This window comes from Typopeltis vanoorti, chromosome 15 (genome assembly GCF_054136105.1).
Source record: "Typopeltis vanoorti isolate ZY-2024b chromosome 15, IOZ_Tvanoo_1.0, whole genome shotgun sequence".
NCBI classification, from domain to species: Eukaryota; Metazoa; Arthropoda; class Arachnida; order Uropygi; family Thelyphonidae; genus Typopeltis; species Typopeltis vanoorti.
In genome coordinates, this window is record NC_143563.1 from 42484998 (window position 1) to 42501343 (window position 16346).

At 34.1% G+C, this 16346-nt stretch overlaps 1 protein-coding gene across 1 annotated transcript in view; it reads right to left on the reverse strand.

Annotated features, from left to right (window-relative positions):
- Positions 1–16346, reverse strand: part of LOC150098700 (uncharacterized) — a 121636-nt gene that overhangs the window by 63373 nt on the left and 41917 nt on the right. The window contains exons 5-10 of the mRNA XM_090405737.1: positions 14100–14216; positions 13192–13296; positions 12713–12967; positions 8312–8435; positions 5512–5682; positions 2850–2938 (exon numbers count right to left, since the gene is read on the reverse strand). Coding sequence (XP_090261863.1) covers positions 2850–2938; positions 5512–5682; positions 8312–8435; positions 12713–12967; positions 13192–13296; positions 14100–14216 — 861 coding nt within the window. The remainder of the gene's footprint in view (positions 1–2849; positions 2939–5511; positions 5683–8311; positions 8436–12712; positions 12968–13191; positions 13297–14099; positions 14217–16346) is intronic.

Here is a 16346-nt window from a genome sequence, read left to right on the forward strand (position 1 = left end):
GATACGTTGGTGAATTCTATCCTCTTGTATGGTTGTGAGGCCTGGACTTTATTGAGGGAAGGTGACAGGAGACTCCTGTCTTTTGAAATGAAAACTTACAGAAGACTTTTGAAAATTTCCTATACCGCTCACGAAACCAATGAAAATGTCCGGAAACTGATTGATTCAATAGACGGGAGAAAAAGGAGAAATATTCTGACAGTCATCAGAAAAGACAGATGAAATGGTTCGGACATGTAGAGAGGGCTAATGGCATTCCAAAGCAAGCACTAGAAGGAATCATTCCAGGATCAAGGGTTAGGGGCCGACCTCAATTAAAATGGACTGATAACATCAAAAAATGGACAAATTCCTCCCTTTTTCAACTGACATCAAGAATAAGAGACCGAGATAATTGGAGGAGGCTAACAAAGAATATCACCTACCAGCCATGAGTGACCCAACGGTTCATTTAGGACTACGGGAGAGAAGAAGAATTTCAAATGATGCATAAGTTATTGTATATACCATCTATATAAAAGCGACTGGGCGTATAAGACGACTCCCAATTTTTTTTTTTTTTTAAATGTTTATTTTGTGCTATACCCGTAGTATACGACAACCACAAATTTTTACACTTATCCCTGACTGATTATTACACATTAACTTTAATATGATGTTGGCAGAGAAATCACAGTTGGTATTTATAGTCAGCATTTCTATGGAAGTGCTAACTCTAAATGAATGTAAGTTGCCTGGTACGAATGTTATATGTCTCAGGATGCCCGGCTTTAAACTTGGCCATCCATCTGGCAATTGGATATGTTGGGGCACAGTCCCCTAAAGTCTCACACAAAGTTTGGTGAATCTCAGTTGCCGACTTTTCTTGCAGCACGAAAAATTTGATGATGGCCAGCACCTCTGTGTATATCTTCGAATTTCTTCAAACCTCTGGCATGTCTTCTTATATATTCTAAAAGAAACAGAACAAATTATTACATTTTGATGAAACATGGGGATTAAAGTTTTAAGACATGTTTTTCTTGTAGATATATCATTTTTGTTCTAGATGTTTATCAGAACTTTTCAGCTTCCCCCTCGTATAATAACGGTTGGTAAAAATAGAACACATAAACCACTTCACTGTAACTTAAGGAAATATTTGATGAACGTTTTTCTTACCACTCCATTCGAGAACGTATTATGAGCAGTTATAATGTAATGTTAAAATAAGAGTTCCAGAGATTTTGAGATTGATTAACGGTTCTAATGGAAACTTCTATAGAAATCTTGCAGACTGCCTTAGACCGATTAATTAATCCAAAAAAATTTCTCACGCTTGTCTGAAAGCTTTGACACCTGGTCAGAATGGAATTCTAACCAAAAGATGGATAAGCAATAAGCTCAAGTGTCCTGCATATATACACATGAATTGAAAAGCTTATGGTTAAGAAAGCTTATGGTTAAGAAGCCTTTATCTTGTAATCAAGTCTGAATGTAAACTAAAGTTTGCATCAAAACACAAGTGCCAGTTTTGGGATAAATACATCATTTCGCTTTGAGGGATGTTGTTTTAAATCGTTTACTTCCTAAAGATATTTTTTTATTTTCATAATTATATTTCATGGGCTTCATTATCCTTGCAGATGTGGTAAAGGATTTTTTTTTATTCGACTAATTTATTTTTGAGGCTTTTAATTTCTTATTACGGTTTTCTTTTCTTTTTTCGTTTTTCTTTTATGTTTTCTTAAAATATCATTATATAACATGATTAGGATTTCCACGGGAATCTTTTTATACAGTAAGTTTGAACTTAAAATCAGTTCGCTTTTTATTATTTAATTATTACTTATTTTATACCTAAGTGTGTCTCTACTTTTCTTTTTTATTTCCTTTAAAGGAATACTGTATATAGGAAAGACTTTTTAATATTTATTAAAAATGTCTTATCACTATAAATAGTGTTCGTGTAGTATGATAGACTCACTCTCATTTAGGACAACAAGAACCTTCATAAGGGCTTTTTATCTGAAGGCCAGTTAGCCAGTGTACGCAGGTGAAAGAGCATACTGAGTTTGTGGATATGTAGAGCGATATGTAGTTTACAGATTAACATTGTAAATGAGCCTTTCCACTGAGAAATCGCCAATTGATCAACTTATCTCGCAGCTCCTTCTTGTTCTTGGAGTTTGGTTTCTTGCTACGCTATATGGTTGGAAATCTTCCGATGATATTATCCATTAACGTTACCATAGACACATATAAAACATTAAATAAGCATTACTCAAAAATTCTCTGGGGCAGTTAGCGTGAACGCAAGGAACGGCTTACCAGGAATGATCACAATTTACAATAAATGAATTACAGTCTCAGTATTGGCGTAAGCAGGCGTGGATAGCACTAGTTGATCAATACTAAAGTGAAAAATGTTCTTGAATTATTGAAGTGGAACGGAGTAACTACCATACAGTAAAATATCGAAACTGTGGGAGAACGAAGGGAGGTTCTACACTCAATTGCAGGTGACAGAAACGTTATACCCACTGTAATACAATTGGAAAAACAATTAATCTTAGGTAATGTGAAAGGGGGAAAAGGATACGGCGATATAAAGAATTTAAAGTAAACGTATAAGACCATCGTGCCAAAGCCTAATCTCATTGTAAAGAAAAAAGAGAGAAACCTTGGAGTTTATTTATTTTATTTAGAAGACAGACGTATTAATAGTTTTCATTACATTTTAATCATTTTCAAAGTATGCCCTTTTAGTTTGTATGGATTGATTTTGTTGTTAGCTTTACTACAATAACATTTTGAGGAACACTTCATTTCCAATTCTTTTGTAATATCCCATTAAATTCAGTTCTTGCATTCGACTTTTGGAAACTGTACTGTTCTATGAGATTCGATAGGAACTTCTTCTTCTGCACAAAATGTATACTTTTGACGTAGACGTTCGCTGTAATAAATTTTAAAAAAATATATTAAACACACCATTATAAAAGCAGTATACTTAAATGAGACAAATAACTTGAAAATGCTCTATGTTTAGGATTTTCTATTTACTCCGCAACTTGGCTATTTTGTACATTTCAATTTCACAGAAAAATATTTTTTTAAAAAAAATATTTTATTTAAGGATTTCGATTTGTAATCACTCGGTCAGTAATCGTGTGAAGTTACATAATTTAAAGCTTTATTTTAAATTGTCAAAATTATTTATTCAATTATGTTAGCAAACGTTAATCTTGAAACTGTACCCGCTACCTCTGTCCAGTACAGTAACGAGGTATGAAGTGCCTGTGGCAAGTGTACGACTTGCGCTCCCCCTAACCCAAAAATGACAAAAATTTTGAAAACTTTAAACGTAACAAGTCAAATTTTACTAAATGCAATATGTTAAAAACTTACTATTGACCCCATCAAAATGAGTTGCAGTGTGTTGCAGAATTTGCGTGTCTAAAGCGGCGTATTGCCGAAATTTAAAAATACAATACAAAATAGCGGACTTTAATGTCAGCTTGAATCATGAAAAGCTACATACACACATTGTCGTTTATGACATCGGTGATGAATATATTAACTCTGCTCTCCCCCCCCCCCACACAGACTTTTTTTAGTTGCTATGTTTATATATTGCTTAGTGAATAATATGTTTCCCGGCAACTCAAATTAGTGTACAAAGAAAACAGATACCGTATTTGTTTTGCAAAAGATTTTACAGTAACTGAATGAAGCGATTACCTTGCATACTAGATAAGCTACGGTAAACTTCCTCTAATTTCTGGGCATGAATTGCTTTGACTTGAACATCTTCTACAGATGAAAAGTACCGTTCCAGTTAGGCATTTAAAGCAACCAACTATGCTCTACAGCAGTGCTTCCCAAACTTCTGGATGTCAGGGCCCCCTTTGCAAAAATTAAAATATTTCACGGGCCCCCCCCCTCGAAAAAAAATCGTAATAGACAGATATATTATTATAATATTTATTGTATTTATATTCAATACAAAACATACACAGCGAATATGTCAAAAATCAAATGCATGTATTATATTTTTGCCTCTTACCGTTTGGTCTGAAGACGATGCGGGCTGTTCTGGTAAAATATGAAATACTGTCTTTTTTTTTTTAATCTGTTTCTGCTTCTTCTGATTGTTCGCGGGAATTTTTTATATTTTTTATCAGCCACTTATCCATCTCAGGGTTAATTTTTTTAACGTAGAATAGATCAAATAATATCACCACTTACCGATACTGGCACACCACAGACTGATAACATGAAATTAGTGAATATTACCTGAATAAGGGAATCCCCGGAGCAGGAACATTTTTCTCTTTTGTGACTTTTCTCCTTTTAAGGTAATTAAGCCTAACGCGAAACAGACAGCAAAGGCAGGTTATTAAAACGTGCATATGATTGGCGCGGTATTAACAAAAGATCGCGCAACAGAAAGATAAAAGCATAGCTGACAATTGAGTTGAAATGCTAACTTTCTTCAACCGAATTCCATATGTGAAACTGCCATAACATTCATTATATATATATATATATTATTTAGTTTTAACACTTTTACGAATTTTATTGCTACCTTGGGAAATCGAACTCACACACATCTAATTAATAACAGTAGTTTTTAGTTAGATACTGTGTTTGCCCATGCAACATATGGTTTTGTTTCAGTCTATACAGCATACTTTCTGTATGAAGGAACATGTGATTCATTAATTAGTGTGTTTTTATCCCAGTTGTCTCTAATTGCACTATTTGATGAGAAATATATTACACAGACTCCTCATACCTTATTCACTGGCATAATAAAAGTACTTGTTTTTATTGTCTCTGTAGTATAGTGGCTGTTAGGGAGGGGTGTTGTTTACCACTGCAAGTGAGTTACTATCTCCCCACATGAACTTGTTTAAGCTTTTTTCATGTGTGAAGTATATGCGAAACTTTTATTGGTAACAGAAAACTAGCTCGGATGACAGTGATAATATAAAACGAGTTTTGATATGTATATAAAGTCAGTAGTATCAACAGTCCCTGATTACGAACGCCTGATGAAAGGGACAGGAAGATTTGGAGCTTCAGTCAATTACATTGACTTCAGTTTCATTGACTAATATTCATTAAGCGCCGAAATACGCAGGAAGCAAAGTTTGTGAACCAACACCAATGTGTGAATTTTTCCATTGAAATATAAAAAATAACAAAAAAGAAATAATAAATAATAAAAGTTAAATACGTTTCTTTTAAAATAAAAAAAAATCCACTTAGTCTTAAAACATTTTAAATTTGTTTTTATTATTTCACGGCCCCCCTCAACAAAACCTACGGCCCACAAGGGGGCCGCGGCCCACAGTTTGGGAAGCGCTGCTCTACAGAGCGAATATTCTGGGTTACCACATTCATCGGAGAAAACGTTATCAAGAATACCGATAATTATGCTGGTGAAAATGAAACGTTTCATCTCACTAAGTTTTCTTTAAAACTAACAAATCAAATTCCGATGTATACAAATGAAGTACTTACTCTCTGTCAACAACATTCAGTGAAGTCAGTTCGATGTATTTAACAAATAACTTCTTTTGTTTTAATATAGGTCGATAAGAACCCTTCCACTTGAAGGACACAGTTTTCAGATTCCCTAGTTTTTTGTGAGTGTTTAGCAGGTAACTGTAGTTATTTCCAGGAATGAAACTCCTAAATGTAATAGAAATGGATTAATAATTCAACAAAAGCTACTAGTTATTAAATGCATATTTTAGTAACGCATATTGATGAGGCTAGAGATCTATAGATGATGGTGGATAATTTGAAATTCAGAGGACAATAATTGTCCTCTGAACGTCAAATTATCCACCATCATCCATAAATCCCTAGCCTCATCAATTTCCTGTAATCTAGTACCATCAATATGATACAAAAAGTGTAATATTTTCATAAGGCATATTCCGGTAATTGTACCACATTTTTTTATTATTATTATTAAGCTAAAAGCACAATAAAGAAATAAAACCCGACAAGTTTCGTAAGTCGTTTGACTTACATCTTCAAAGGTAAAAGCTTACTGAAAGTTAAAACAATAAAAAAGAGTAATTAATAGTTCATACTATACAGTTGTAGCCGTCTGACTGTTTATAAAATTAAAAAATCAGAATGCAGATTCAAAGCAGTGCTAAATTTAAGCAATGCTGCAAAAATAAAGAAGTTACAAAAAAAAATAATAAATAAATAAAGAAGCTGCAAACATGCTTAGAATGCAATAAAAACCAAGACTTAATTCTACATCAAGTTTGGTCAGCTTTGATAAAAAATATATCTCAGTCAGACCTCGGACATTATGATCGTGAACAACAGAACGTGTCATCATCCAGCATTGTTTAAACTTAGCACTGTTTTGAATCTGCATTCTGATTTTTTAATTTTATAAACAGTCAGACGGCTACAACTGTATAGTATGAACTATTAAGTTCTCTTTTTTGTTGTTTTAGCTTTCAGTTACCTTTTACCCCTGAAGATGTAAGTCAAACGACTTACGAAACTTGTCGGGTTTTATTTCTTTATTGTGCTTTTAGCTTAATAATAAAATAAAAATAAAAATAAAATTAAAAAATGTGGTCCAATTACCGGAATATGCTTTATGAACTTCTAAACCACAGAAACCTCCACTTACAATGTAATATTTTTCATTCTGAAGTGCATTGCGTTACATTTTGCAACATTAAATTTGAGAACCAATTTATTTAAATTTTAATCATCCTGCAGGATATTACATCATCCATCACCTTTACCAATTGGCCTACCCAGTTTTGCATCATCAGCAAACAACTGAATATCGTCCCCACTCAAACTTTCCCGTATATTAGGAGTTCCTAAACTGTTTGATCAGAGGCCCCCTAGTAAAAATTCAATAATAACAAAGACCTCCAACAGTAAGATATTATAAACATTTTTTTAAGAAAATGTATCCAATCTTAAATATTTGTTGTTGTTGTTTTAATGTCCTTTCATTTTTGAAGGTTTCCTTTTAACGTTTTCTTACGTAAAAGACACGCTGATTTTGTTTCATTACTGGAAAAAAAGACACAAACCCGAAATTTAAATATTCTCCCGAATATGGTCGACACTTTTTTTTCCCGTCAAACATGATCATTAGGAGTTTTCTGTAAGAAATTATTTCAACGTAACTGAACTCTTGCTAAAATAATTATTTTAATAAGAAACTATTACAACAAAATGAATAATACACTCCCAAACACTGCAGAACGAAAATATCTAGTGACACTAGAAATACGAGGGGACCTGAAAAGTTCTGATAAACACCTAGAACAAACTTAATATTAAACCAACTGATATTAACCACAAGAAGAAACATACGAGGATATAAGAATATAAGATCATAAGTTACCTTCATAACTCTGATACTAGTATGTTCTCTCTCTACTGTAGCACAGAAGTTTTACCACAGCAATGGAGGTAAAAAAAAAAAAAAACACGACCACTCGATCGAAAATCTGCTTGGACACTTGCTAAAACAATTGATTTATATTTTCTAGGTCACACGGTTGATGTGCTGCCCAGGTGCACGAGGATCAACCACTTTGCTGCTCCCCAGAGTTAACGACTTGTTTCTTATACTAATTCTAGATTTCTAGAATTCTTTTTAGGAAATATTTTCTTTAAAGACCTCTAAAATACTCTTAACGACCTCCGCTGACTTTATTAAAAACTAAAGACCCATCCCCCCCCCCCCACACACACACCTCAAAATCCCCGGGGATCGCTACCGACCACGTTGGGAGTCCGTGTTCTATATCATTAATGTACAAATTAAAGAGTAGTGGTCCTAGTGCAAGCCGTGGGGGCACTCCACTAGTAACCCTCATTTCCATTGATTCCACTCCGCCATACACCACCCTCTGATGTCTATCAGCCACTCCTATTCATTCCACTATAAATGGCAATGGATTAAAGCCACTTTATATTTATACAGATCCTCCTGAGAAAACTGGGAAGTTCTATTACTATTATTACTTAACACCTCCAGGGAGTCCAAAGACTCATCGAGAAAGGGCTCCTACTCTACAACTCTCTGTCTCCATCCACCACAACTACCTTCTTCTTCATCTACACCAACGCCATCTACCATATTTTCACAGACAATCACAAACATCCATACCCACGGCGGGATTCGAACCCGCAGTCTTTTAGTTGGAGAGTGGATACGCTAACCACTCGGCCAACCATTTAAACTCCATTGAGTACTAATAAAGTTTTATTTAATATTCTTACATTCATAGTATTATACTCTTATTTATCTGATACTTACGTAGAAGGCAGAGAAAACTTTTCATCTTCGTTGTTCCCGCTCACCTTTAACTCAATCTCACCTTTCTGGTTTTGGTCATCGTATTCAGGTTTATTAAGCTGAATCGTCACACGGTAGGTTGCCACTGAAAAATAATGATTGATATTAATCTAGATAACATTCATTATTTTCAACAATTTCAGTTGGAAAAAATTAACACGATCACTCCAATAACTGCATATAATAACTTTTGTTCTGAGTGTCGTTTAAAATATCCAATCGGGATTAAAATGAAGTTTTTAGCTACAGAAACTCGTTGGGAAAGAAGTAATTAGCATAAGTACTCATTGATATCAACTCGTGGAGTATTAAATTTGAAAATCACTTAATAGATAATAATAATAATAATAATAATAATAATAATAATAATAATAATAATAATAATAAACAGTATGAATATGCAGAAAATGTCTGAAAACTTGTTTGTCTGATGAGTTATTTTGGACTATTACTGAAAGTTACAGTTATCTGAATTGATTGAAAGTACCTGTGGACCTGCTGTTTGCATTTTTCAATGAAGAATGAGGAAAAAACAGAGAGAATTGGAATGGAGGCTCAGTTATATCCCACTTAAGAAATTTAAAAAATATAACAAGTAAAGGGTGACCATGTAGTTCTGTGGAAATGGCGTTTCTTTAGTACTAGGTCTCAAGAAGGACTGTTCTATGGTCCTGTGGTCTTTTTTTTTCGGAGCCAGCAGAAGAAATAAAACACCTATTTTTTTATTATTTTTTTTAAAAAAAACTCCTCTAATTGTGACTAGAATCAAACTTACAACAGTCTTTCGTGAGGCCGTCTAACTTTATGAAAACAGAAGCGATTTCCACAGGAAAACATAAAACACTTTTAAGATACGATTTGAAGGGAATTTTTCGACAATTGGAAAGTGTCAAAAATGTGTCATCCTGATTAGAGTCTACTCAAGCTTTCATGAAACACTAACTGCTGATTAATGCAAATTTCACTGCAACTAAATCATTGTAATGCACGTGCACAAGGATTGTGTGAAAAATTGGCATTTTTAAGTAGATAGAGTTTGGAAGATTCGTACCACTCTTTTCCTTCTTTTTTGATATGTTGGGAAGCAGCTAATCTGAAAGCTCGAAATATGATCACAACCAATCTTTTAAGAAAAGCAACCGATGCAAAAGCATTATGGTACCAAATCGAGGAAGTAATGTGTTTGAAAAACGTTCATAAAATTTGGTCAACATGTTTGGACCTCAGATTGTAGGTATTAGTGAGATCTGGCGATCAGAATGAGACATACTAAATGGTATTGAGTGTAAATGGTACAGTATTTTTAGGAAGGGTAGAAAGGATAGGTGAGGAGGGGTGTGCTACTAATGATATTGAATGATTTGAATCCAGTTGGTGTTGAGAACTATGATTGTAGTACTGCTACTAACAGTATTTCATGTGGCAGTGAGTTTCTGATAGCCATCTGGTGTGAGGTGGAATCTAACAAGATCAATTACATAGTAGGGTATTATTACAGACCTGGTGGATTGGTTGTTAGTGATGAAGATATGCATCCAAATAGAAAAGATGAGTGCGAAAAGAGTAATCCTAATGGGAGACTTTATTTATCCAAATATTGATTGGGTAGCAGTAGAATCTCATGAGAAGAATGAAACTATATTTACTGAGCTGTTGCGAGACAATTTCCTCAATCAGCATGTGACAAAAGGAACTCGAGGTCAAAGAGTGTTAGATTTGATTATAGTGTCAGAGGGCGTTTCAGTTAAAGACGTAACTATTCTGTGTCCAGTTGGCGACAGTGATTATGCGGTACTCACTTGGGAAGTGAGTAAGTTTATGAATGTTCCATTCAAAAAAGGTTACATGCTAAACTACAAAGCAGGAAATTATGACTAACTGAGGAGTATTCTGAGTTCAGTGGAATGGGATCGGTTCCTGAATGGAAAGAATATCGACAGTGCATCGACATCATTTAAGCAATACTTAAATGATGCAATATCAGAATGTGTCCCGAGAGCACGAAGAATAAATAGAATAGGAATCAAATAGATGTGTAATCTTATTAAGCAAGAGATTCGTAAGAAAAGGATTATGTGGAAGGAATACCGCATGCATAAGAATGATGTCCGTTATGAAAATTATAAGCAGCAAGCTAGAATAGTCACAACTACTGCAGGGAAAGCAAAGTCTGAGTATGAAAATAAACTGACTCTGCGTGATAAAGACAACCCAGAAAAATTTTATCGATTTGCTGCAAGTAAAATAAAGAATGAATATGAAAGAAGGACTCTTCTGAATGCATATGGCGTGAGGATAACAGATGCAGAAGAGTATGTTGTTCAACTATTGAGTTCCCATTTTGTTAAAAGCTATCAACCTAGTGTAGGCGGCATTGAGCTCACTGCTACCTCTTCACTGGATAAAGAAACTCAGGTGCATGAGGATGAGGTATTAGAGATGTTGCACAAACTGAATAAGGATTCAACTGAACTGGCTATTCCTTTGACAAGGCTGTTTAATATGAGTCTCAGAACAGGGAAGATTCCTCCGGAATGGAAAGAATGTATGGTGATTCCATTGTACGTGGGTGGTGCAAAGATCGATGTATGCAAATATCGACCAATTAGTATCTCAGGAGTGGTTTCTCAATGTGAGCTCTTGATTACAGCTCACATTGAGAAACGGGTTTTCAGTGAATCTCTACTTTGCAATCCTAAACATGGATTTACTAAGAGAACGCTATGTCTTAGCAACTTGCTCACATTCTATAACAATGTTACCATTGAACTAGACAAGGGTAATGGATACTCCATGATACCTTTTTTGTATTTTGCTAGGCTTTTGATAGAATACAGCATAGAAGATTGTTGCATAAGTTGGAGAATATGAGTGGATTATAGAATATTAGCGTAGATAAGAGTGGCTGACTAACAGATATCAAAAAGTGGTATACAGAGGAATATGAGCCTGCAAGATTTAAGGTAACCAGCGGTGTAACACAAGGATCAGTGCTTGGTCCACTGTTATTCATCTGTACATTAGTGATATTCGGAAAGATTTGAGAAGCGAAGTACAGCTATTTGCTGATGGTGCAAAGATAGGTAGGCTAATCAGGAATGCTGCTAATATGCAGTACTTGCAAAATACTTTGAATAGGCTGGCATTATGGACATGGGCAAATGGATGTCAGTTCAATGTCAGTAAGTGTAAAGTCATTCACTTTGGCATGATTAGATATCCAATATTATGTTGGTGGGATTATGCTAGAAGAAACTGATGAAGTTAGCGATCATGGATTTTTAGTAGACAGAAGCTAAAGTTCAAGGGTCATATAGCAAAGATTGCAAATACAACTCAAAAGATATTTGCAATGCTGAAACGAACGTTCACGTGTAAAGATAAGGATGCTATTTTGCCTTTTTACAAGGCCTTGATAAGACCTTACTTGGACTATTGTGTGCGGGTCTTGTGTCCTGGTTTCCGTTGTGATTCTGATATGTGGGAGAGAGAGAGAGAGAGAGAGAGAGAGAGAGAGAGAGAGAGAGAGAGAGAGAGAGAGAGAGAGATGATATGAGGATTGTGTAATACTGATTATGAAGACAGATTGAGAATTGTAGATTACAAACACTAGCAAAAGGAGAAAGATGACATGATTGAGACTTACAAACTTCTGAAAGGATCATACAGGATTTCAGTTGATGGAATGTTTCAATTTACCTTTACATTCTGGATATTCCGAGATATGCTTAATGTAAATAATAATATGCAATTAGTGCTATTAACAGAAAGAGAAAGTAATGTCATATTGGGTCTGGTGTGTGTGTGTGTATTTGTGATCTAAAATTATTAGGATGAAGCTGAAATTGGACAGAAGCCTTCTTTACATTCAATACATTCCTTAGAACGATATGAGCTATTTTTGTAATAGGAGTACAGAACTTGCTGTGTATCAGGTGATCACTCATTGATCATCCATGAATCTGCCAGTAAACTTTAGATCGATGGAAGTCAATAGTCTCCCCTTGTGTTAATATGATGTTCTAGATGTTTGTGTTAACATAGTGAATATTTTCGTGTGTGCGTGCGTGCGTGCGTGTGTATATACGTATGTCGTATCTGTCTGTGCTTCGTTGCTTTCATTGAATTTATGAGACTCAATGTTACGAAGTATTGTGGAGTTTACAACTGATCGATGATTGACTTTTTTGTAGCAGCTATATCTGCGTTATTCTTCACATCATCCAGATAAATGATAAATTTAATTAGAAAATTAGACCGCAGCAACATAATTACTTTTCACTGCTAAAGACACATTACTATGGTACAACTTTCGACCGTGTATCAAAAAAGGAAAAGAAAAGTAATCCAAGTACGACTTACACCAAAATGGTTTTTTTCCTGTCGTTTGCAAGAAATATTTTCTTTCTGTAGGCATGTCTTCAGATGAAGACTCGTTTGCTCTAAAACCCATAATGGCACAATCGCTTCCATTATTGCAGCTCATACAGCTTCCTTTCATATACGATTCCCAGTCCTCACAAGCATATCCAACAGGTGCGGGTTCTTTGTAATTAATTGAGTGGGTGAAGAAATCTACGGAGCGTTGATGGCTACAACCCACAAATCGACGTAATACTGTAAAAAAAAAAAAAATTAATATGAATTATATTCGCAGTTTATTCAAAATAAAATTCAAATAAACATCAGATAAATTTAAGTAGAATTAAACTTATACGAATTTTATAAGATGTAATTATATTCAATTTATTTTGAATAAAATTCGTTTTATTTTTAAATAGATCCTAGTAATGACCAAGAACATAATCATTGTCATTTTTTTATAGCGAACCATTACTTACGTTCAGGAAGTGCACTGAACACCGGTAGTACTTTACATCCTGGCTGGTTTATTCCGTTGTTTGGATAAAAATCGACATGCCCTACAGGGCTTTGCATACCGAGACCTTAGCAAAGAGAGAATGAGAATGCAAGTAAATGTCTACAGTATATGAATTAGAGAAAAAACGAAAAAATATACTGTGGGTAAATATGAAATATAAATATAACCTACGTAAAAAAATTGGAACCTCAACAAGTTAACTACGCACTCCATCTATCAAACCATTAATTTTCTTTCTACAGGCATGTCTTCAAATGAGTAGAACTCGTAGGACTTTTCAGTAGTAACACTTCGCAAAGTGCGATCGAGAGCTCTAACTAATTTTCCCAAAATCTTCACCACCACCACTCCTGAGATACTGATTGGTCGATAGTTGGATACATCCGTCTTTGAACCACCCTTGTGCAATGGAATTATCAATAATTCTTTCCATTTTTGCCGAATCTTCCCTGGTCTGAGACTCAAAATACACAGTCTGGGCAAAGGCATAGTCTATTCAACCGAACACTTTTAGCATGTGTGCTGATAACCAGTCAGTCCCTATTGCTGAATTCTTATTCAGTTCACGCAACCGCTCCAGTCTTCTTCTTATATACTTGAGTTTGTTTATCCAGTGAAGATATAGTGGCGCAATGCTGCATTCATTAGGTTGATAGGTTTTGTCAAAATAAACACTCAGTTGACCAATCTCTTCCGCATCTTGTAATAGTAATTTGTAAATGAGCAAGGATGTTTTATTTTTCATATTAGAACCTATTATCTTCACATATGAAACACAAATAAGAATTAAAATATATATCCTGGAGCTTTTCACATTGAGCTTTATATTCTTTGAAATAAATTTTGTAAGAAAAGCAAAAGAATTACCAGTATACAGAAGAGATTTTGCATCCGTATGGATAGCGTCAACAAAGAGAGCATCCGTGGGGTCCACACGAACTGAAGGAGGCATTCCTTCGAAGAAAGGCCCTGCAGGATCAAGAGCTAAAAATGAAAAAGAAAAGCAGTTCTATACTATATATTAACAGTTATAAATATAAATATATAAATATACAGTACATAGGAGTAATTGTCGTGAATGTGCAGCGGGGTTACACACACATAGAGGATTTTTTTCAGAGATAAACATATTTTTTGACATTCTAGTTTAATTTCCTCTTTCGTTTCATTTTTCTGAAATTTTAATTTAAACGTCAACGTTAATAAATAAATATAGCTGTATAAATATTTATAGATTTATTATATTATTATTATGGAATATATTCAGAACTCGAAAATTTATGCAAAATCCTATTCGCCACAAAAAAAAAAAAAGGAAAAAAAAATTACTCGACCAAGGACTCCTCCCCTTTTTAAAAATAAGTCGAATAAGTCAATAATAGGAGTTCGTTAAAAGTGATTAGTGGTGCTGTATATCGATATTTGGAAAACTTTTCCTTAGTGTGATAACCACTATTAGAACGAAAAGTCAATAAATAATAGAAGCAAATAAGAATAAGAAAAGGTTAGGTTATTTTGTTTTTATGGCCAAAACAATTTTAGGCTATGAGGCCAGTGTACTACGTCTGTTAATTGCGCAAGTTGTTATCGTCGATTTCTCTATTTTTCCGGATGAAAAACCCGAGTTGGTAGGAGATAAAACCCTGCCATCTCCCTTATGCGACAGGCTAACTTACTCCTGTGTTAAAAGTGATACTGAAGAAAGTGCAGGCATCACCCCACGTAGACTGTCTGCCTTCCTGAAAACCGCTGTTGGATGGTGTGCAAAAAAGATAGTCAGGTTAATTAACGTTTTTATAATTTACTCTTTTCTTGTCCATTATATCACTTTCACGATAATTTGCGAATTTATGTAAGTCTGGACTACCTGTACATGAAATTGGTCGTTGGTATTTATCTTTGTTTAATTTCTGTCAATTAGTGCTTTTTAATGGCGCAAAAGAAACCGGATTGCTCCTTTTTCTCCTGATGTAGCGATCATTTCTTATTATTGCCTCTTATTGTTTATTATTATTCTCCTTCCTTTGCCATGGTCTTCACTACTTCACAAGTTTTATCCTATTATATATGAATAATTATTTACATCATAGTAAGTTATGTTGTTTTCGAAATGATTTTAATAATTCTTAAATCCATTAAAATAAATTCTCAAAAAACGTTATCGCAGAAATAAAGATTTATGTTTACAGACTTATAATGAAGCAAACCTGTGATTCGTCCCAAATTCTTTAGACGTTCACCAGCATATCCTGCAACGTGAGCCCCAAGGCTATGGCCAATAATATGGCATAGCTCCTCTTTCAAACCTGCGATTTTCTGTAAAAGAAGAGAAAGAAATGTACGGAAACATAATCATCTTTGTCATTTTCATTCCTATTTGTGACGCAGTCTACATTCCATTCACTAACGTTTAAATATTCTTTCAGCATATGTTAAATCAATATTTAATATTCAGTATTTATGGAAACTATTAATCAATACTATTTGAAGACCGCTTTTCTAGCAGACGTCAAGATTTCGTGATTTCGTTATAGAACTTCATCATGTTATAACTTTATTGTTTAAAGATGAATAAATTCCATGTTAAAAGAATTCCATTTCTTTAACAGTTATTATTTTTTTACACTAAGATTATCTTAATGTATCTCATTAGTTGAAATATGTGATCCGTTTTTTTTTTTTTTTTTTTTTTTTTTTGAAATGTACTAGAAATCTTGTCACTTTGTTTATAAGTTGACCTTGAGTAAAACTCTTTAGGATGCGAAACTTAGTTAGAAATAAGTAAATAAATTATGGTTAAAATAAGCACTGTAAATAAGGTATTAGTTAACGTTTATTGAAAATTACATTACGAGTATATGCTCGTAAATAGATCGTATACGCTAAGCACGCTAATGATTACAACTACTTTGAATCTTTGTATTTATGCTCTGTGTTTTTTAAACAGTACTTTCTTTTATTTTTTTATTTTGTTTTATTTATTTGGAAGCGGAAGAGCCTATGGAATGTGATGTGTTTGTGACAAGAATGGAAAGGTGATTGTAAATATATAACCAGAAATTGACTAGCTAAAGACTGAAAGTAAAACTGAATTAACTACATCAGAAATATCAA